The 24,374-nt window shown below is 37.2% G+C and overlaps 1 protein-coding gene across 1 annotated transcript; it reads right to left on the bottom strand.

Annotated features, from left to right (window-relative positions):
• Positions 1-19,842: 19,842 nt before the first annotated feature.
• On the bottom strand, positions 19,843-20,613 carry LOC141631413 (protein FAR1-RELATED SEQUENCE 1-like). Its single transcript, XM_074444087.1, has one exon. The coding sequence runs from the start codon at positions 20,611-20,613 to the stop codon at positions 19,843-19,845; it is 771 nt and encodes a 256-aa protein (XP_074300188.1).
• Between the last annotated feature and the right edge of the window lie 3,761 nt (positions 20,614-24,374).

Genomic DNA, 24,374 nt, shown 5'->3' on the forward strand with positions numbered 1-24,374 from the left:
TAATAACAAGTTGGAATGGTTAACCATCATTCTGAAGGTTTGTTTTGTGGTGCTAAGGCCAAGGGCTATGGCTTATAACGTGGTTGGAATGGGTGTCTCGTGTTTGATGAACCACGAGTGCAAATGGGTTGAAAAATGATGTGGGTTCAAATTTCCATGTCTGGACCCTAAAGGCTGGGTTTAACAACACAAGCGGAATAATTCTCAAAATTCCCGACTATCCCTTTGTAACTGTCTCTAGAAGGACTTAGAGTGTAAAGAGGTTACTACTTACGCTTTTGGGCTTCGCCCATCGAACTTCAACTATGGGTACTTGACTGACTTCTAGCTTCTGTAACTTCGACATTCAACCAAAAGCGTTCTGCAATGACTTCAACATCTTTTTTTCTTTTTTCCTTTTTCTTTCATCACTTTTCTTTTTTCATTTTTTCTTTTTTCTAATTTTTCTCTTTTTCTCATTTTTTTCATTCTTTTTGAAAAACAAGTCTTCTACTCATTCTCCTAGTCACAAATGGATACACCTTGAAAACATGGCTTCGCCAACTAATTTGGGTAGGAACTAACAATTCCTTGTTAGAACGGGTTGATATCTTCTCTCTTCGAGATGGGATGATTTTGTAGGGGAAAAGGCTTGCCTTCCATCATCGATAGGGGAAACAAGGAGCTAGTCCGGGTTTGTCATGGAATCATCTAAAAGCTTGTCACAAACATTGGTTCAGATGGAGGTTTTCTACCACCAGACATGGAATAGGTAAAGGAATCAAACACGGGATCCTAGTGTACCTTACATTTTGAAACGGGACATATTTCTACCCCAGGGATCTCTTTGAGTGTGTTGTGCATTTTATCATGTTTCGGAATGATTGAGGATTGGAAACAAGACATATTTGGAAACGAACTGCAACTTTTATTGGAAAGAGAAATGCTTAACAGACTCGAAGGAACGATTCCTAGGACACTCCTAGGTCATCGCGGAACAAACGACTCAACTTCAAGAAAAGAAAGTCCTAGACTCGACTCGACTAAAATAAGAAAATAGATCTCGACTCATAATTTTTCAAATCTGGTCTTGAGCTTTCCCTTGTTCAGTTGTCAGCTTAGATGCTCGGCTTTTGTCCTTGATCCCTGTGATGGTTTGCCTCCATCACGAGGTAGTCCTCTGAGGATCTACGCCAGTGATGAAAGTTGGTGAATCGAATTGTCTTTTAGTAACTTCGTTAACGAGAGGAGTACATTCTAGAGCAAGACTCCTGACTTGAATTTCATTCTTCGGGTTTGGCAAGAATTCAAAGCAATCTACAAATATCTTCCCGATAAACACCCCTTTCAAGTGACATGGGCAGATAAGATGGGAATAATCGACATTGTCTTCGACAGAAACAAAGTTGGCGTGATCGCCAAATGGATTGGTGATGTTATTAGGTTTAACAGCTGGGATCGGGAGCGTTCCGTTCTCAATCATGTCTTGAATTTCGTGCTTCAGTCGATAGCACCTTTCAGTATCATGACCTTTCCCTTGATGAAAGGCACAGTAGGCATTTGGTTTATACCATTTACCTTGTTGCTCAGCAGGAGGGTCCGGAGTTGGACCAATAGGCTTCAGCTTTCCTTGGGCTATGAGCCTTTGGAGAGCATATGTATAAGTGCATCCGATATCGGTGAATGCCCTAGGTGTTTGGCGCTGCGACTTCTTTGATTGCCCTTCTAAGAGATTGATGGCTTCATCAATATGAGCCGTTGCTGGGGCCTTGCCCTTAGACGATGAGGCCCCTTGGTACCCTTTCGGCTTTTCAGCCTCTGCCCTTATGACATCATCTTCTACCTTTATCCCAATTCTTATCAATTCTTTGAAAGAGCCAAAATTCTGGTATTTCAGAGCATTGCGGTAAATAGGTCGTAGATTCTTTACGAACTTATCTACCATTTCAGCTTCGTCAGGCTTCTTGGCTAACTTCACGCTTTCAGCGCGCCATCTTGCAAGGAATTCAGTAAAGCCTTCTTTTTCCTTCTGTGTCATTACTTCCAAAGTCCTTATGTTGGTTTGAATCTCAACATTGTCAGCATAGTGCTTACAAAACTCCACCGTGATATCTTCGAAAGTGGGGAAGTTCTTAAGGTCCAGATTGTAGAACCACGCCTTCGGGTGTTCATCCAGAGATTGAGCGAAAATTTCGGGGAGCATGTCGGCGGTACTCCCTTCATGCTAAGTACCCCTTATAGGCCTTAACATGGTGGATGGATCTTCTGCCCTTAAACTTTGGGATATCAGTGAGTACCATGTTTGTAGGCAACTTATCTTGAACTGGGGCATAGGCCCTAGCATTTTCGTAGTGGATGTTCTTCCCCTGGGAGAGTTTCAGACGGTCTTCAATGAATTTGAACCGTTTCTCCAGATCAGTTAGAGGTGGGGTAGATGAAGAGGAATCTTCACCCAGCTTGGATTCGATCGCATCCATTCTGGTCATCATGAGGTTCACGGCCTCAGTGAGTTTGTTAACAGCATCTTCCATTGCTTGAAGTCGGGTTTTTGGCGGCCTTTCTACAAGAAAACCCCGAACCGAGTCAATATTTAAAGTAAGAGCCCTTGCACACTTAAGGACACGACACCAACTTGACTTAAGCAAAGACTCGACTTGAGACTGACTAACCAAAGGTTCGACTCACGGTTGGATTTAGACCTCGATTTATTTTAGACTCGACAAGACGACATGACTCAAGCTGTCATAAATCGGTTATAAACCGGACTCGGTGTGGCCAAACCCGTGATTGGACTAACATAGCCCATAGGTTCGGGTGAAACGCCCTAAATGGCCTAGCTTGGGCGTTTTTGTGGACTATCCTAGACCAAAAGTTCGACCAACATGACTCAAAGCCCAAGAGGTGAGCTTGGGTGACCCAACAAGGTCGTGTTCTAGACTCTTAGAACGAAACACACCCGGCCTAACACGGCCATGACCTGGACACGACTTGACGCATTTCATGCTTGGTTGAGGTTCGAGAGGCATTTTGGATTGGTTTTGAAAAAAACAAAAACGAAAGATTGATTCGAAAATGAGATTTGAAATGGGCAGCATGCCGGCTATAAAAGCTCATTTTGGGCCGAAAATTCTAGTCCTATTTGGGCAGCATTCCGCGTTTTTAAAACCATGCTATTTTTAAAGTAAGTTTTTCAAAAGTTCGGTTTCGAAAAGGACATGGAAAATTTCGAAAAGACTCGGGAAAACAATTTGCACATTGTCATTCTCATGTTATAAGGATGTATGCTCCTAGACATCTCTAAGTCTCGGCAAGTCTTCTACAAGAAGGTCTATGCCCTCCATCCTTTTGCGGTCTTATAGAGCAAGGTGTCTTAAGGTAGAGTACCTAGAAGATCGTCCCCACCATCAAGAACCACGCGAGGTGAAGTGGAAGCGAGCAATGTGCAGCTTCCTAGCATAGTGGGACGTCGCCCCCCACGCATCACGAAGAAACGCTGGGACGGCCCGGGCAAGTCCTTAAGGGTTTATGCATGAATCGTAGCACTATGAGTAATGTTTTACTTTCCAACACTTTCTTTTCAAGTTTCACCTCGGAGGAAAAGACCCTAGAAACAAAGTGTAACTAGTCCTCTTTTCCCCGGAGTCGCCAAATCGTGGACAAGGCCCTCGGGAATCTGCGTCCAGCGGGATCCACACTAGGCATAATCGACTCGAGGTTCTTTCGAATCTAATTAAGACATATTAGAGTCGCCACCAAGTTTTTTGGGAACTTGGAACCGTTCAAGTCAACTTTACACCTTTCATCGAAAAGCATAAAGCCAATCGACTACGAGTGATTAAAGATAAAGACTTGTACCCTATATCACTCGATTTGAATGACTCTCGTAATCCAATGGTATTTAGACGGATCCACAAACCATAGATCTTGAGTAAGGGGTGAGGGTACGCGTTAGGAAGCCCATAAGGACACCTAACCCCGCCCGTCGATAACGGCCTCTACTAAGTCAAGTATGGATTTAAAACAAGGTCATAGCTACTACGATATATGATATGCAAACATCGTTTTAAACCCTAACATGTGACAACAATTTCTATGTCGTTTTAAATGCAACTAAACTAACTTTGTCAAAGTTGTAATTTAGCATGTGGGTTGATTGATCTAAGCAACATATAAACGAAAGCAAACAAGGCTTAGGGGGAATGGGGGAGCCGTTGGGATCTACCTATTACAAACCAGGCATTTCATGCCGACACAACAATAAATTAAAGATACAACTCGATCTAAATACAATTGCTACATACAGAACCGTACACGATACATTACACGGCCATTTGGCCTAGAAAACCGTGCACAAGAGGGGTGGCCCACGGCTTACATGACTCACGGCCTTGGGTCACTCCTCGTGATGTGTGCTTTCACTTAATCTCATCGAATTAGACATAGGGCTACGCATCAAAGCATGCATTAGCATAAATCGGGCCATGTTGCTTTAAACAACATGCGATTTACTACGCTCTTACGTGCATTGGGACACAACCATCTAACCAAACAAAACTAAGGTTTTTGAAAGAGGTTTTGACTCGATAAAGGGAAACTAACTTGAAAATTACAACTCGATGAACAAACGATGAATTACAAGTTATAAAGCAATAAAGAACAAGCGATTCATAAAACGGACGAAACCAGAAGGACCAAAAGACACGGCCAAATCAGGGCCAAACCAAACACGGCTACCCTAGGTCCTAGGTCAGGTTCATTAGTTAGATCAAATGATTGCGAAACGAACTCGAACCAAATTAGAAAACAAGTTGAAAACGACGTTGATCGGTTGAGATGATGTCGCGCAAAGGGGCATTCTACACGGCCTAAAAGGGGTCAAGTTAGGTCAAATTTGCTAATTAATTTAACTCATCGAGTGTCAATAAGAAGGTGCTAATCACGCACTCTCATACTAGCGAGAAATTATGTGAAAGAGAGATGCATTCGATTGAATTACAGAATTGTTAGTTGATTTTAAAGCTTATGTCGAAGCCACCTATCATGTCTAATTAGGTTATTAAATTGATCTAATGTCATCTAAATAAGTTATATGTTAACAATCAGAAGTCATACTAACATGCAACGGGTCCTAAGGTGGGTCGAATTGGCCGAGACAAACAAAGGGTAAAAAACGAGGAGCGAAGTTAGAAATTCGTTTTATTTATGCCCTACCTTGAACACGAGGATATGTAAATGAGACGGGGGTGTACGACCGACTGATGTAGCGGTTTCTTTTCCCATCTCAAGTCAACGCGGGTGTTCATGGTGGTACTTTAACTCATACTCGGACTAAACTAGTTTCATAGTTAATTTAAACGATAAATAAAAAGCGATAAACAAACAAAACAAACTATGAGAACAAACATAAAAAACGAAATAAAAAAAGGAGAAAGAGGAGGATTTGATGAACCCTCAACCTACATGTATCGTTGACACCGTCTTGGGTCGTAATCGATGGTAGATTTTATCTCGAGAGGCTGTCGTCGACGAAGAAAGAAAGCAAACACGCGTTTTTGGCAAATCTGGACAGCAACTTTCAAACAATGATTTCTCCCTCGTTTCACGATGAAAATTCGATTTAAAAGATGTTTTGAAAACTAGAAAGAGAGGAGAACAGAGATCTTAAAGCAACCCCTGCTCGTTTTGAGTTATTGGGCACGAAAATCGAGCACAAACAGAACTGGACAGACAGGAACAAACCGCGAAAACAGAGTGTATAACACTCTGTTTTTCGAGGGATTTCGTGTACTCTCAAGGGCAATTTGGCTCGTAAATCTTTGTCTAATGTGTAGATGGATATTATGTGGTTAATTAGGAACAAGAAAATCGAGTTTTGATGGAGGTTTGAGGGAGGAACGAATTGTTTTTCGAGGAGGACACACAAACAGTTTCAGTTTGTATGTCGGTTTTGTGGAGGGATTTTGAGAGGCAATTAGGGTTTGTTTCTGAGGTTTAAAGCTTGTGAGTAATCGTAGGATCTGGGGAGAACTTATAGGAATGAATTTATGGTGAAGGGGTGGTATTTACAAGGAGTTAAGGTAGGGTAAAAAGGGGGAGAGGCAGACGGGCCTGTTCGCGCATAGCTGCTGTCCAACAGCTTTAGTGAGGGTTTGAGAGGCTTTGTGACGGGTTTTCTTGGTGTTTAAGGTAAGGTAATATGGGTAGGATACTAGGGTATGGGTTAGGGTTAATGGGCACGGGTTTTGGTAGTGTTTGGAGCGGGTTTTGGGCTCGGGTTTTGAGCTGCAAAACAGGGGGGCTGCTTTGTGTATGCGGGCTGTTTGGGGGGTGTTTGGGACGGGATTTGGGCCGTGGTTAAGGGGTTCGAACTGGGGTTGGATGGGTAGAGGCTTAGGTTGGTTAGTGTACTCGAGATTCGTGCCACTTCGTAAAGAAAACGGGCTCAAAAACCGAGCTAAAATCGGGCTTCAAAACACATGTTTAAAACGAGTTTTTCTCGAATTTTAAATCGATTTTTTCAAATCAATTAACCCATTAAAATAAATGATTTTTCAAATAAAATATACTCATAAAATGATTTTTCAAATCAAATATTTATTTTATTTTCAATAAAATAAACTTGGGAAAATAAATTCAAAATAAAATAAAATAAATTGAAATCACCTTAAAAAGACTTTAATTTAAATATCATTTAAATTAATAAAATGAACTCACTTAAAAAACATTAATTTAAATATCATTTAAATTAATAAAATACTTCATCGACGACGCCCATTCTACATCGTAAAACGAGCTCCAAATAATGACAATGACAACTAAAGAATACATGTGTCCTATCATCATCGGGTGTTTGTCGGGTTCTCTATAAATTCCAATATGGACGGATAAGGGTATCTACACCGATGTACATGTCTAGATTTGTTGCTAGACTTAGGCTCCTTAGCCTAGAAGATGGCACCTCTATTGTCACAATAGATGGTGATCGGGTCATTCGAACAAGGAACTACCGTAAGTCCTTGTAAGAATTGACGCATCCATATAGCTTCCTTTGCTGTTTTCGAAGCGGCATAGTACCCGGATTCAGTGGTAGAATCTGCTACAACATCCTGTTTGAAACTCTTCCAGCTGACCGCAACACCATTAAGAGTGAAGACGAACCCGGACTGAGATTTTGAATCATCTCAATCCGTTTGGAAGCTAGCATCTGCGTAACCGATTGCGCATAGTTTAGTATCTCCTCCATAAGTCAATACCCTATCCTTAGTCCTCCGTAGGTACCTAAGGATGTTTTTAACAGCTATCCAGTGTGTTTCACCTGGATTGCCTTGGTACCGACTCGTCATACTCTATGCATACGCCACGTCTGGACGTGTGCATATTATGGCATACATGGTTGATCCTATGGCTGATGCATAAGGAACACGACTCATGCGCTCAACCCCTTCAGGCGTCGTGGGTGACTGAGTCTTGATCAACTGCATCCCAGACGTCATTGGAAGGTTCCCCTTCTTGGTGTTGGTCATGCTGAACCTTTCAAGAATCTTATCCAAATAAGACTCCTGACTAAGTGATAACGTCCATCGTGATCTATCTCGGTAGATACGGATTCCCAATATGCGTTGTGCCTCACCCAGATCTTTCATCTGGAAATGGTTCTTCAACCATCCTTTAACCGAAGATAGGAGAGGAATGTCATTCCCAATCAAGAGTATGTCATCGACATACAATATCAAGAAAACAATCTTGCTCCCACTCGACTCGATATATAAGCATGGTTCCTCGACCGATCGAGTGAAACCATACTCTTTTATCACCTGGTCGAAACGATGATTCCAACTCCGAGAAGCTTGCTTAAGTCCATAAATGGAACGCTTAAGCTTGCACACTTTCTTAGGATTCTCAGGATCTATTAAACCTTCGGGTTGCACCATGTACAACTCCTTCTCCAAATAACCGTTTAAGAAGGCGGTTTTCACATCCATTTGCCAAATTTCATAGTCATGTAAAGCGGCAATTGCTAAGATAATCCGAATGGAACGCAGCATAACTACGGGTGCAAAAATTTCATCATAAGGCAATCCGTGCACTTGAGTGAAACCTTTTGCCACTAGTCGTGCTTTATAGGTGTCTGGTTGCCCGTCTACAGAACGCTTTATTTTGTAAAGCCATTTGCACTGTAGAGGTTTTACCTTATTAGGTAAATCAACTAGATCCCATACGTCATTCTCATACATGGAGTCCATCTCGGATTGCATGGCTTCAAGCCATAGCTTTGAGTCGGAACAGGTCATTACACCTTTATAGGTAGCGGGTTCATTACTCTCTAGGAGTAAAACGTCACTCTCCTCGACCATACCAATGTATCTGTCCGGAGGATTAGACACTCTACCCGATCTCCTAGGTTCCTCAGGAATATTAACCGCATCATCAGTTGGAGGAACAACTTCCTCCATCTGTTCCTCGGTTCTTGGTTCTGGAATCTCCGACAGCTCGAAGGTTCTATTACTTGTCTTGTTCTCGAGAAATTCTTTCTCTAAGAACGTCGCACTAGCCGCAACAAAAACTCGATGCTCGGTAGGCGAATAGAAGTAATGACCAAACGTTCCTTTTGGATAACCAATAAAGTATGTCTTGACCGATCGCAGGCCGAGCTTATCCTCGTGTCTCCACTTGACATAAGCCTCGCAGCCCCAAACCCGAATAAAGGACAAGTTAGGGACCGTTCCCTTCCACATTTCATATGGAGTCTTGTCGACAGCTTTAGTTGGACTTCGGTTAAGTATAAGAGCAGCTGACAAAAGAGCAAAACCCCATAATGAATCAGGCACTACCGTGTGACTCATCATGGATCGAACCATATCAAGTAAGGTTTAATTTCTCCGTTCGGACACACCATTTAATTGAGGTGTTCCAGGTAGAGTTAACTGTAAAACGATTCCACAGTCTTTAAGGTGTTGATCAAACTCATTTGAAAGATATTCGCCACCCCGATCTGAATGGAGTGCTTTAACCTTTCTACCCAGTTGGTTCTCAACCTTATTCTGGTATTCCTTGAATTTCTCAAAGGACTCACTTTTATGCTTCATTAAGTAGACATATCCGTATCTACTCAAATCGTCCGTGAAAGTGATAAAATATCTATAGCCATCTCTAGCAGTAATTGACATAAGTCCACAAACATCAGTATGTATGAGTCCAAATAGGTCACTAGCGCGCATTCCAATACCTTTGAAGGAAATTCGAGTCATTTTGCCGATAAGACATGATTCACACGTGCCAAATGTAGAAAAATCGAATGCGGGAATAGTCCCATTATCGACGAGTTTCTCTACACGTTTTTCATTTATGTGTCCCATTCGACAATGTCATAGATAGGTTTGATCTTTGTCACCAACCTTTAATTTCTTATTATTCACGTGTAATATTTCCGTGGTTTGATCTAAGATGTAAATTCCATTCATGAAAACTGCTTTGCCATAAATCATTTCATTGAAAGAGAAAATACAGCTATTATCCTTTATTAAAAATGAAAAACCGTCCTTATCAAGTACGGAAACAGAAATAATGTTCTTAGACAAACTGGGTACATAGTAACAGTTATATAAAAATAACTCAAAACCACTAGGGAGTTGGATTACGTATGTTCCCTTCGAGACTGCAGCAACTCTAGCTCCATTCCCGACTCGCAGGTCCACATCACCCTTTCCGAGAGGTGTGATGTTTTTTAGGCCCTGCAAATGATTACACAGATGAGAACCACAACCAGTATCAAGTACCCAAGTTCCGAACTTGCATGGTTAATCTCAATCATATGAATATAAGATGACATAGCAACAAGAACGACGCGCCCTGCTTTTATGTCCTCACAGTACACGGGACAATTCCTCCTCCAATGTCCAGTCTTGTGACAATGGTGGCATTCAATGTCAGCGCCCTTGCTCTTTGCCTTGCCCTGTGAGCCACTAGTCTCACCAGACTCACTCTTACCGTTTCCTGGCTTCCTAAACTTTGGCTTACCTACGGTTAGGTCGCCTGGAGCTTTGCCCTTGCCTTTATTCTTGTTGGAAGTCATGAGAACATCCTGCTTCATGCTCCCACTCAATTTCATATCCTTCTCGGTCTGTACGAGAAGTGAGTGTAGCTCATGAGGACTTTTCTTCAAGTCATTCATGTAGTAATTCGCCCTAAAAAGGGCAAAACAATCATGAAGTGAATGAAGCATGCGGTCAATGACTATGCTCTCACTGATTTTACAATCAAGTGCCTCCAATTTCTTGACATTCTCAATCATGTTAAGAATGTGTGGGCTAACCGGTTGGCCCTTTTGGAGTTTCGCATCAAAGAAGCGACATGTATGCTCATAAGTAACGATCCTCGGTGCTTTTGAGAACTCGTTAGTGAGCGTGGTGAAAATATTGTTCGCACCTTGGTCAATGAAGCGTCTCTGCAAATTGGTTTCCATTGCAAAGATGAGTACGTTCTTTATCGCACCCGCTTTGATGACGAAATCACTATAAGCAAGTGACTCGTTAACTCCTGCATTGGGGCACTGGTTTACGGTATTAGCTCGATTAAGTACTTGAGCTTACCGTCGACAATGGCGGCGATTCTCGTAGTCTTTGCCTCCCGATCCGCAAAGTTAGACCCATCATTCTTCAGTCGTGTGAACTGATTCATGTTGTCCATAAAAACTTTAAGCCAGGACTCGCGTCCAAGTGTGGCACTCGGCATTGGGATTTCGTTATTTCCAGCCATTTGTTGTAACAGTATTATCAATATAAATGAATTCTACACTGCGAAAAGAAGAATAAAAATAATAAGCATATGCATCGTTATGATTTAAGTCTTAATGCAAAACTGTTATAAGCGAAGACTCAAGCATTTATACAATTGACCTCCCTCAAGAATTATATAAATGATTCCAAGACTCAATTATCTGTAAATTGATAAGCCAACCTTTTAGCTAATTCTACTATTAGAATTCTTGGTCGATAAATTTCTGTAAATTCTATCTTTAGTCCATCATAATCACGAGAAACTCTTCGGACTATAATGTTGAGATAAACTAAGTCAACACAAACTACTTACCCAACGTAGAAGGGGTCATATTATGCCTACCGACAAAGAAGGGATTGATAGTTGTTTGCCCTTATAAAGACTAATCTCAATTTTCGTTTTAGAGGAAAATCCCATCAACTTTATTTTAATTTATTTTAAGTGAACTAATATCTAGAATGCGTGAATGAATAAACTAAGGTGATGGCTTGAAAATGTGTGACATCTGTATGTCTATAAAAACTAACATACAATCTATATGAGTCAATTTTCATGCATTTTAGTAGATGGTTTGGTTTTAGGCGGAAAATAATGCACTAACTAGCATGTGAATGAAAAGCAATAAGAAAGGTAAAACATAAAACAAAATAAAGTCCTAGTGTGGCCTATCTACCAAAAAGAACATAAATACAACTTTGGAATCCATCCTTGGACCCGAGAAGCTTGTCTTGATGTTCCATCTTGATCCATGTACCGGGAGTGAGCAATCCAATCTCCGTCTTTAGTCTTTTCAAAAATTACAATTTAAAAATTACATAATAAACCTATTTACATTCTAATTTCAAAACCGTAATATAAAAGAAAACCAAAACGGAGATACGAGATCTCAAATTACATTAAAAATTATGTTTCCATCATTACGAAAACATAATTTAACTAAGGCCACATTAGGTATTACAAATTACAACCGATTGCAAAAAACGTAAATAAAACCATTCAACGATTCATTCAACTAAAAAAATGCATCAACTAAATAAATTAAACATGCAAGACATAATTCCATAATTATGTAGATTAATTTATCCAAACCACCTTTTAAATGATCAAATTAAGTGACAATTCCTCAATTAATCACAATAATTTTAGTCTTAATTCACATTAATCTTGTAATATGAATTTAATCCAACTTTATTTTAAACTTCTTTAAAATAATTAGGTATCTAAAATTGTGAACTTCTTCACAACAATTAATCATACATTAATAACATAATGTATAATCAATATAGGCCAAAAACAAAACAAAAATTCTTTTTTTTTTTCTTTTGGTCTCGGCAGCAAGAAAAAGACGAAAAAAATAGCCTTTTTTTTTTCTTCAGCTCACGGCAAAGGCAAAAATAAAAAAACATAAACCTTTTTTTTTTCTTTTCGGTATTTCTGTAAAAACCGAAACACAAAAAAACAGAAACTTTTTTTTTTCTTATGCACTTGGCTGAAAAAAAATTAAAAACAACCCTATTTTTTCATTTCGGCATTATGCCCTAAAACAACAAAAATGTTTAGATGAAGAAATTCGTTTAAAGTTGCTATTAGAACAAGATTGGCATAATCTTAAACATATGAATTAATGAAATATGATTGTAATCAACAAATTAAAACCATATATGCCAAAAACTATATAGCAAAAACAACTTATCATCATAAAACAAAGACAATTCCCATTTACATTTCAATTTAATCCTAATTAAATCAAAACATCTACAAATTTATCATATTATCATCTTAACCTATTAAAACAATAATATGAACAAATCAAAATGGAAACAAAACATCAAAAACTAAAAAAAACAGAAAACAATCGGCATAAAAAAATTTTTTACACGGCAAAAATTTTTCAGCCGAGATTTTTTTTTTCTTTTTCGAAATTTTGTTTAAATTCAATTATGAAATTCATAAAAAATAATTTCGTGGCCTTGGCTCTGATACCACTTGTAGGAAATATCGGTATACTTCCATTAACATTATAAGGATTATAACGAAATTATAGATATGAAAACTAGTCATAAAAGAAATTTGCATAAACAAAATAGAGAGATTATGAAATCAACCTTCGGTCCTAGCAAAATCGGCCTAAGAACATTATCGCAATGATATTCGCCTATCAGTTGAACCCAAGATGATATGAGATATGCCTTTGTTCTTGCTAGAATAGATCCCCAAAATTTACTAATTAATTTTAGGGTTTTGTTGTGTTTTCTTGATGAGAGAAAAGCTAGGTCAAAATGTGAATTAGGTTAGAAAACAAGTGAGGAATAATAATAATTTCCCCTCCTCTTTAAACCGTGTATGAGGAGGAATTAAGGGGAGATTATTTTCTTCCCTTTTCTTCTCCAATTCGGTTTGACCGAAACTCCAAAATGTGAGGATAAAATCCTCTTATTTTTAGATGTTACCTTAATGTATAAAAATTTTTATCTTTTTATAAATTGTCAATTATATTGACATGATTAATAAGTCCACACACAACGGCTTACAGTCGATTTATTAATACCGGTCTGTCAACATTTATACTGACAATATTGTATAATATATACATTAACTATAAATATCGCATATTTATAATTTGCTAATTAAATATAACTGGTTACATTTAATCACGAATTAACATCTTAATTCGTTTAAGCTAACATTATATACATTTATTAAATATAACATATTATATTCAATTTACGAATTGACAGTTAATTCGTCTCAGCTAATATTATTTAATTAGATTAAATAACCGTCTCATCAACACATTGACTAACTATTTAGTCAAATACATGGACTAACCTTTTAGTCAGGCATCGATGTGATTACATTTCCATAATCACATCTCTCAAACACATCCTTTAGGTGTGACTTTTAGGGACCAATTGATCACCGCCATCAGTATGATAATAACGTCAAACTTTCTAGCAAGCCAACCGTTATTAGGTAATCGTTAATCAACTGATAAAATACGAAGTATACCCTTGTGAACCTATAAGAGATTTATAAATGTTATCACACTAATTTGTGGAGGACACAAGCTCCAACAGGCGGTACTGTAAATAAGAGGGTTATTTAGATGGTGTCCGGAGATTTAAGGAGTAATTTAGTACCACAGATATCACCAAGAAGGTTTTACTAGAGAAGATGATTGAGCAGCGGGATGCTGGAGATGATTTCAAGAGGAATTTTCTTGTATATATTGTTTCTGTTCTGTTGATGGGGGTAGCTAGTGATTATCCCAGCACTCATATACTAAGGTGCCTGTGCGATCTGTCTGATGTACCTAAATATAACTGGTGCAAGTTTGCACGAGTCAACATGATTGAAAATGTCATTTCCTGGAAAAAGGCAGCAACTAAGGACCCTGGTACGTCCTTTAAGGGACCAATTCTCATTTTCTGTCTCATCTACTTGGATAGAGTCGTTTTCAAGACAAGAACGGTCGTTCGATCTTTCCCTTTGTTAGCCAATTGGTCTGACGAACGTATCAGAGAGAGGGTGAAGATGGAAAAACATGAAGAAAATGGTTTTGGAGAGGGGCGTGTAGAAGACAGATTTGTTTATAAAGCACCCGTGTCTGAAACTGACAAACGGGTTGATGATGCAGTTATGACAAAGGGAATGTAAAAGGTTGAGGGTGCTGCAGTGACGACAAAGGGAAAGTGAAAGGTTGAGGATACTGAAGAAGGAGGTCCCGTTGATAAGAAAACAACAGATTGTATCAAGTTTTTAGCGGGGATCGTTCATTACTCTTGCTTAGACGATTGTGGTGCATTCTCAAAGGCAATCATGCAAGCCAAGTTTGTGGTTCCTGGTATGGAAGCTGTTACCAAAATGTCGACTTTAGTAGATTCGTTATTTGAAGGGTTTTCACTTTCGCAGCAAAGTAAAGAAGAATCTGAGATGGAAGAAGAGGAGAGAAAGGATGAGGAGAAAGATGACCATGAAATGGAGGAAGAGGAGAGAAACAATGAGGGTAAAGTGGAGGATAAATTTTAGAAGGTCAAGGAGAAAGATGACCATGAAATGGATGAAGAGGAGAGAAAGGATGAGGGTAAAGTGGAGGAGGGAAAGAAGTATGTGGATTATATGGACTCTGATGAGTTTTACAACAATCCCAACATCTTGGCTGATTTAGAGGGTATTCTGAATAGTGCATATAACCGTGTTGGTGAGGCATTTAAAGAACACCAAGTTACGAAGGAAAAGATGGACAAGGAACTCATGGAGGGACCATCTTTCAGTCTCTTTCACGGTGAGGATGCGTTATATACATATCAAGAGTTCCGCGAAGCACGGAGGTCTGGTGATATGTGTCATATGGATGTTCCCCATGCGAGCATGTCAACTGCACCTGTCATTCCATCCCCTCCCCGTGCAACAACGTCAGCTACACCTTCAATCCCATCCCCTCCCCGTGGAAGCACTTCCGCTGCACCTTCTATTCATTCCCCTCCCCGTGCAAGCACATTAGCTGCACCTTCTAATCCATCCCCTGCATCACCAATACTTATCTCGTCACAATTATCATTAAATGAATCTCCAATTATGCTTTCTTCTCCGCTAGTATAACTGTCCCCAACCGTCCCCTTCCAGACTCGGAAGTGTAAGAGAAAAGTTGAGTTACCTGACGTTTTTCGTTCACCTTTTTTCATAAGAAATGTGAACGTGATGGATGCCTTGAGCCAGTCTGAAAAACTGATGGGTGACTATGCATTTGCTGCTGACTTAGATGAAGGGTATGTATTAGTCTATTAATTTTGCTTTTATTTTTTTCTTATTCGGTATATGTATTATATTTTCTTTCTATAAGACTAAGGTTTTATTTTTGTAGCGAGGTTCTGTTCAGCTGTGGCGGCAAGATTCTTACACGATATGATTTGAAGACCGTGCTATTTGGTGGTAGCGTTAACATCGACGTGATCAATGTGTGGTGTGATTATCTGAATAGTGGAAACAGGTTAAGAGATCGTAGATCAATTTCCCGTCTCTTTCTCACTGAAACAACTGATGTAAGTTTGATATTTAAATTTTGTTGGTCTAAGTTATCAACTTGTACCTTTTTATTCTCTAATACGGGTCACCTAATTAAAACAATAGATAGCCTCATTGGATATCAACTATAGAGACGTGAAATTGGTAAGTTGTTCAATATTTTAAAAGTTTTCAAAATACATAATTAAATAATATACAAATCCAACTAATCATTGTTTGACAGGTTTTTTTCCCTGTTGTTGCACCCAGCCCACTTCTTCATTATTTTGATATTGATCATAACTTGTATGAAGTTATACACCCGTGTGATCCCGGTTGTGTAGATTTTAATGTCAATGTTCAATATGTGGTATGTTTTCACACCGTTTGGCAATAAGTATGTTAAATGGCTGATTTAATTCTTATATAACGAACTTATTTGCTTGGCATTGTCTTCTGTCTAACAGAAGAAACAGTTAAGTGCAAAGCTTTCTTCCATGATTCCAAAGCTGCATGCTACATATTTTGTAGTAGCCAAAGAATATGTTCCGAATAAAAGTTTCTCTGTCGAGCGTGATACTGGAATTTACATGATGCGACATATGGAGACGTACAATGGGAATAAGTGTCGGTATACTTTAAAGCTGCTCAAGGACGTAAGTCTCCATTATTTAACCCAAATTTTTAGTTGGTGTTTCTATATTTCCTGACGCCAGAAGCCATCAGCATGCATGTATTAGCTTTGTTCTTTCATGAATCAGCCTTGTATGTGTATTAGATATGTATGTATGTGTATTAGATATGTAGGTTCTGCTGTTGATTTCACATTATATTATTATTCAGAGAACTGATGTGAAGCGTTACATTGTGAGGGTTTGCAATGAAATTTTGACTTGGAAAGACAACATCGTGAAAGATCAAGTGACGTCTAAAGCAAAGGCTTACAAGAATGGCTGTGAGATTCGTGTCAAAATCTTTTACCAACAATGCTTCTCATTACTATATGATGACTCGTGGTTTATTAAAAGTGTGCTATGGTTATGTAATTGTTCTGTGTTTTTCCTTTTTCTCCCCAGGAATGAAGTTCCACGAGACTTGCCCTATACAGATGAACACTTGATGAATTTTATTAGGACAAATGTGGCAAATAGGGAGTAAGTTATCACTGACCATATAACATCTTTTTAAGTTGTTTTTGTCCACTTTGTTGTTCCGTGTGCATCTAATTACAATATGTGCATTATTAGTGACATTTTTGTAGACATTCCATGGCTGCAAGTAACCCAAGAAGGAATGTCGACTTTGATTGAAGGAAAATGGCTCATGGATATGGTAATTGACCTTGTTGGTCTTTGTTTAACACTTGAAAGACCAAATCTTGTGTAATTTCCGACAATAATCAAGGTATTCATATTCATCCTTAGTAACCGCTAATGTTTCTACTTGGAATTAACAACATTTTTCACAAATTTTCCCAACTTTCAAGATGCTGTCGCTAAAATCAGTTTTCAAAGTCAGTATATTAAGCTTCAGTACTTGCCCAAAAGTCTAACCAAAGCTAAACTGGTAATTATCCCGTCACTTTTTTATTTTATTATATCGACGGAATTTACTACTTGCCCAAGAAAGAACTTAATTAATTATCCTGTCTAACCTGTTTGTATATTATCTGTTTTTATTTCCCTATGTGCGTTTTTGCAGGCTTTCTTCCCTTACTGTGTCGACCGTGAACATTGGTTTGCTTGCGTGTCTAACTTTGTTAAAAAGACCAACTTTATACTTGACTCAAGCTTGCCTAGGCGTCCTGACGGAAGATGTAAATTTTTAGTTGAAATGGTATGATTATATCCGTATGCCTTAGGGGTTTGTTACCTCAAGTTTGTCTTGGTTTTCCTTCGCTTTTATATTATTGTGTTTTTCTTTTTTTGGTTTTTGTTTTTTGTAGTTATTTCCTGCTTTGGGGATTATTGCAAGAGACTTTCCAGGATACAAAAAGCTGTTGTAGATAAACAATTTTCCGTTTGTGATTGTGGATGTGCCTTGACAAAAGAATGGGTACCTTACATGTTTAAATTATACTCTACTCGTTTTAATATTTTCGATGGGATACACACCATTTTAAAGCGTTTAACAAATTTCATTATTTCAAAAGGTATTCTTGCGGAGTCTATTTGCTGAAGTGGCTAGAAAACTTGAGTTGTCAATCATTATGGTCCGATCAGACTTGTTACGAGGTAATGATGTCTAAACCAAGTTATATTAGTTAAACATTATTCGGAATATTTTATTGCAACACTTTCAATATTGTTGTCAAATATATATGCAGAATTTGGATGAATATGGTGAGAGTTTGATTGTAGATCTTATCAGATGGGAGGAAAACAAGAGAACGGTAATAACAATATCTTTCGAATGCTTCATTTAATTTTGTTTCTATTATTTCCCCATCTTTTAACTGCAAGACTTTCAATATTGATGTCAAGTGACTTTAAACATAACAATATTTTCCTACCTTTTTTTTTTGTAGGATTATAACTAGGTGTTATGTTTGGATGAATATGGTGAGAGTTTGTGTGCTTAGCAAACAGGAGTGGCAGAGAACCTTCTCATTGTCTTTTGTTGATTCCTTGATTTGGGCAGGCATTAGTTTGTAGGTGGAGTAAATTTGTAGGTTGCATATGGGTAGGTAATCTAAGTAACTTTTGCGTGTATGAAACACCCTTGTACGTGCATGAGAAGGTGTTGTATGTTTATGAAATACCTTTCTACGTGCATGCAATTTGTCGACTTTCGGGTCCGTTTATAAGCTAAATTGTAACGTGGGGGCACAATTATGTCACTTGATTATGGCCTTTTTTTAATGAGACTTGTAATGAAAATTACTCCATTTGTCAGGGGGTTGTCGTTTTTAAATCCCAAAGTAACTTGCATATTTACATGCATGAGAAGGCGTTATATGTGTATGGAACAACCTTCTACATGCATGAAATTTTTCAAAACACAATTACTTGCGTTATTTAGAGATTGCCTAGGCTATGCTCGGTCATGGCCTGTGTCGTGCTTAAGCGTCGTGTCGTGCTTGAGCGTGCCTGACTAATTCTTCAACTTTAAGCCAACTCCTATGTATTTTGAGCGTACCGTGCTGGGTCGTGCCTAAATTATGGCCTAAAGTGCTGATAGGATTGGCCCAACTTCTTCAATAATCACTCACATTTAAGTTTCGAGACTTGAAATGAGAATTAAAGCCCACATTTAAGTTTTGAGACTTGAAATGAGAATTAAAGCCCAAAGTAACATGACTAAATTAAGCCCAATTTATTTGTTAAATTATGGTCTTTTTAAATGACTTGTAATGAGAATTAACCCATGTCATGGGGGAATTAACCCATTTGGGTTATCTGTGCATAAAATGGCCTTCCATGTGCATGGAATAACCTTGTATGTGCATGATATTAAACGAATTGTCGTACACGATGATGATTCAACTAATCACATTTTATTGCTGGCCTAATTTGGTGAAACAATGATCACATGTTTCAACTTTTTAATTACCAAATTTGGAGAAATAATTATCACATTTTTCAGATGTCTTAATACTTTCCTTATGTGCATAAAATGTCCTCGTACGTGCATAAAATGAGCTCGTATGTGCATGCTATAATTGCTCAGGGAAACACATGTTTTCTATTCTTAAATCGAATCACAATTTCATCTTCTCAAATATACAATTTAAAAATCCGGAAGACTCCCCTTTCATTTATTACAAAACAATTGTAAATGAAAAAAAATAATCCAAAAAAAAAGTGTTGTCTTCTCAAATGATGCTCAAAAATTCCGCTGCACAAGTCCAATTCCTCGCAAAAAACTTCAATCTCACACATAAGAAAGCAAATGTCAGCAAAGATAAAAATTAGAGGGAAACAAAAAGGGTAAAAATAGAAAACTTACGCTAATAAGAGACATCACTTACTCGACTATTTGTCAGTGATCCTTTGGTCGGTCATCATTCCTGCTGTCGTGGTTCGCCATCTGCCCACAAGCCTTGTATCTTCTTAGTGGTTTCTTATTGATTTCCCCCGCTCTTTATCTTTGTGAAATCATTCTTTTTCCCGAGCCTTTGTTTTTGCATTGTCTTGGAGGCAAAATTGTAATTTTCCTAGGCACACTTGTTCCCAAGAGCATTCCAATTTCCGCATTTTTGTCCCTTTTCTTTACAATACTACTATTACCACCATCATCAGCGACACTACTTGTTGTTTCTGCAAGTACCCTTTCCTTGAACCCACGTAAAATGGTTAGTAACTCATCATAATTAATAGGACTCTGTTCAACTAGTGACACACAAGTGAACATTTCTGACCATAATTCTGTCAGTTTGTTCTTTTGTGCATCGACTGATCTGCAATCAGCAAGCAACTGCCCATCAGAATTGAAGATTGGCTGGTAGGTTGCTAGTTTGCTCCACCTATTAAGTAGATATTCGCTTGGAATTTTCTCAAAACCATAATCTTTAAGGACACAGAGAATATGTCGACAGAGTATTTCATGTCTTTGAAATTTCTTGCAATTGCATACTAGTTTCACTTCAGCTGTCTTATAACCCACCTTATAGTCTTTCTTTCTCTCACGATCCTTGATGTCTATATAGAGAATTGCATGATTCTTATCTTTTTCTTTGTCCCCAATGGCACATGTAAAGCATGCTGCTTTTATTTCCACTTTGAACTCCTCGAAAATTCTCGGAGTGTAGGTTTCTGCTGCATGCTTTTCTAGGTCTAGAGGAGTAGCCAAGTCAGGAAACGAGTACTTAGATTGTGCAATCAGTTTTGATTGAGCCCATCGTTGTGTATCCATTGCAACTCTCAAAGCGCATCCAAAATTCAACAAGGGTCAAATTTGGATTAGTGAAATTGCTAAAAAAATGATTTTCTGACTCGGACCTCGAGGTTGTTCTCATCAACCCCCCTAAGAACAAGTCACGAAAGTAAGCTGGAATCCAAAATTGTCTAATTCCATACTTTTTTTGAAGCCACTCATTATCCGACAACCCATGAGCTTCCACAATGGCTGTCTATCTTCCCTCAAATTCAGCAGGCTCCACATCTTCGCCCCAAACACAGGAGTTTATCTATTTCAAAAACTCAGTTTCTCTACATATCACAGGCCCTACCTTCTCTGGCAACTTCTTCAATATGTGCCACATGCAATAAGTCCTCCTTCTATCCCCAAATCTTCGTTAGTTATTATACACAAGGATAACGACCCCCCAGAGCTTCTAAGAATCTCGTAAATAGCCAAGCAAATGACTCCTTGCTCTCATTAATAAGAAGCCCAACCCCAAAGGTCACACATCTCCTATGATGATCCACCCCTGTGAAAGGGGCGAATATCATTCTATACTTATTTTTCCTAAAGGTAGTGTCAAAGGATGTCATGTCCCCAAATAGAAAATAATTTTTTATACTAATAGGGTCAGCCCAGAAAACATGTGACAATCTACCTTTCTCATCTACCTCAAAGTCAAAGTAAAAGGATGGACACATTCTTTTTATTTTCATAAAATGTTCAATAAGCATTTGAGCATCCCCTTCTGACAAGAACTTTTTGATATCCCTTGAAAAGTTTTTAAAGTCTTCCAATGAAGCACCCACATTCTGATAACCTCTGACATACTCCTTAAACGTCCTATATGTTGGAATATGTGACCTCCGACAATAATGCGATCACAACTGTCGATCATGATGATTACGTGTTTAAATCTCGTTTTAAGAATACATGTGGTAAGTAATATTTTACTGTCAACTGGTCCACACATATCGGTAATGATTGGCTGCCTAGAGTTTGACATTACTGTCATGCGACGGTCGTGATCAGTTGATCCCCTTAGGTCATACCTAAAGGGTAACACTCTTAATTGAATATTTAATTGATCGTATGACGATACGAGTTAATTAAATTACTTAAAATTGACGGACGGTTTTGGAAGTAATATTTACGTGTCTTATTGTAATTTGATTAAATAAGATACGGTCTAAGTAATCGAATTGTTTTATTACTTAGATGAAATTATTGTTTGCAGAAACAATTGAATCTGAATGAATAATTTATTATAAATACAAGATGTTGTGATTTATAAATTGGTAAACCATTTTGGTACAAGTAATTGTGAATTACTATGTTAATTTTTATAAGTGACATATTTTATTAATATGTTGATTTTTAATTGTTAAAAATACATTTTATATATAAGATGTCATGTAATGTGTCACATGTGACATATTGACAAAATCACAAATAAAATGGACTCATCCATTTTATGTGTGTGTGTACCGAAATGGAGGGGTATTAGGATAAAAATTGTGTTGATTATTTATAAGTGGAAAACATAATTATAAGACCTAAACATAGCCTTGCATACATAGCTTTCTCTTGGGAATAAAAGGAGAGCATACATTGGGCTATCTCCCCTTCCCATTTCGGTTTTCCCACATGAAAAAGAGCAAAAGTTTTGCTTATTTTTCCACTCTTACACTACATGCAAAACTAGTGTATTATTCATTCATTCACAAAATAACTTAAAGAAGTTTAGAAAGAGAAACAAATACTCCAAAATTCCTCTCCTGTTGGCCGAAAATTCAAGAGGACAAAACAATATTTTGGGTCAATTTTATTAAGATTAGTATTGTTCTAGAAATAATAATATTAGTCTTTTAAGAGGTTATCTTGGGTATAATTCCTTGGGAGGGATTCTAAGTTTGAATCCTTGTTCATCCAATATTAGGAAGCTTAAGAACAAGTAAGAAGGAGATCTTACTTGTGCCCTTTTAATCCGAAAATCCATAGTAAGAATGACGATTTCTTCTCTATTTCTACTTATGTTTGCATGCATAAGATCTAAATTAATTTTAAGACTAAATTATTTGTTACATATATGAATATGTTGTTTAATGAGATTAATAATTCCTAACAAGCGATATCATAAGCCTTAGGTTGTTTGCATGCAAATCAGTTATTGTTTTTTCGAGTTATACGATTAACAAACAAAACTTATAAATTTGTGTTTATTATGAAATATGACGAAATTTATTATGCATGTTAAAGTTTCTGGTCCTAAAATGTTTTAGGATATTTTGGCTTATTTTATGGATTTTATTGTTCATTTTATATAATAATGGCATTAAAATGTGATTTTTATGATAAAAATGTCATTTTTGGACTAAAAATAGCTAAACTTCGATTTTTCCAGTGGTTTTTGGATATGTTTTTACATATATTATATACTGATGGCCTGTAAAATGTAATAATAAAATGAGTTGTTATACTCGAAATATGGATTTTTCATGTTAAAATCGAATTTAAATGGTTAAATAGGTTAATATGAGTTATATTTCGAATATGGTCATAGAAATTTAGTATGTTGTCACATGAAATATTAAAAGATGTGTGTAAAATATTTGTCTATAATGAAATCTTTATGCATGATTTATGAATTTTTGATGAAAAATCCAATAAATAGTGACTTTAATTAGTAAAAATTGCTAAAACATACTTCATGACTAAGGAAAAACGTCACTTATTGCATTTTATCACATATTTCAGATCTAAAAGTGAAAATTTAAGAAAAATAATTTTTCTCATATTTTTATGGTAATAATTGATAAATCGGATAAACCGCAACATTGTTTTTCTCGATAAATTTCAAAATTTTTAACCCAAGTTTTTGAACATTATGAGTGTCATGGTATTTTTCCAGAATGTTCATGAATTTAAATTTCAAATTTTGAAATTATTTAAAATTTTTATGATTTAATTTGAAGTTTATGACATATTTTGTATTTTAAGTCCATTTATGAACAATATTAAGAAATCTAGGTTAATTATTGTCAAATGTTAGTGGAGACTAATTTTGAGTCCTAAGATGGTTAGGGTAATTAACTAGTACATAAATATGACTTTATGTAATTATTGTGATTATAAAAGGGTTAAATCACGCAAATCCGTAAAAACCGATTAATATACGATATTGGCTCCTTAAAGGCGATTTAGCATAAAATTGGGCATGTTCATACTTATTATAATGCTGCATTTTATTTATGATTGTCATATTTTAATTTTATGTAATTTTTGAATTATGTAATTTTACTTAGTATGGCCTTAGTTTTAATTGATATTACCCAAAATGTATGGGAATATCGATTCGGTTGTAATTTATTGTGATCTCGCATCACCGTTTTGTAATTTAATAGATTTATTTTTATCTTTAATTACAAATGTATAATAGGAAATTATGGAATTTGTTATGTAATTTTATTATTCCGGAGTTCCTTGAAGACGGTGCCACTCGAGAAGGCGATCCATTAAAGAAAGTGTTGCCTTGAAATGCATGCCAAGACCGAAGTTCAAGGGACCAATGGAGTTGGGTTCCGAATTTGTAATAGTTTATTAGATTTACTATTTTAGGAAGGCCATACTAGGAATTTATTTATGCTTTGCATTTTATTTATATGTTGCATGCATCGCTAAATCGCCATAACTAAAACATGCATTATCATTAAATCGAGTTTATCGACCGTGTCAATTATAATTATCGTAGTTCACCGCTTTAGTTCACTTAA

Source organism: Silene latifolia, chromosome Y (genome assembly GCF_048544455.1).
Source record: "Silene latifolia isolate original U9 population chromosome Y, ASM4854445v1, whole genome shotgun sequence".
NCBI classification, from domain to species: domain Eukaryota; kingdom Viridiplantae; phylum Streptophyta; class Magnoliopsida; order Caryophyllales; family Caryophyllaceae; genus Silene; species Silene latifolia.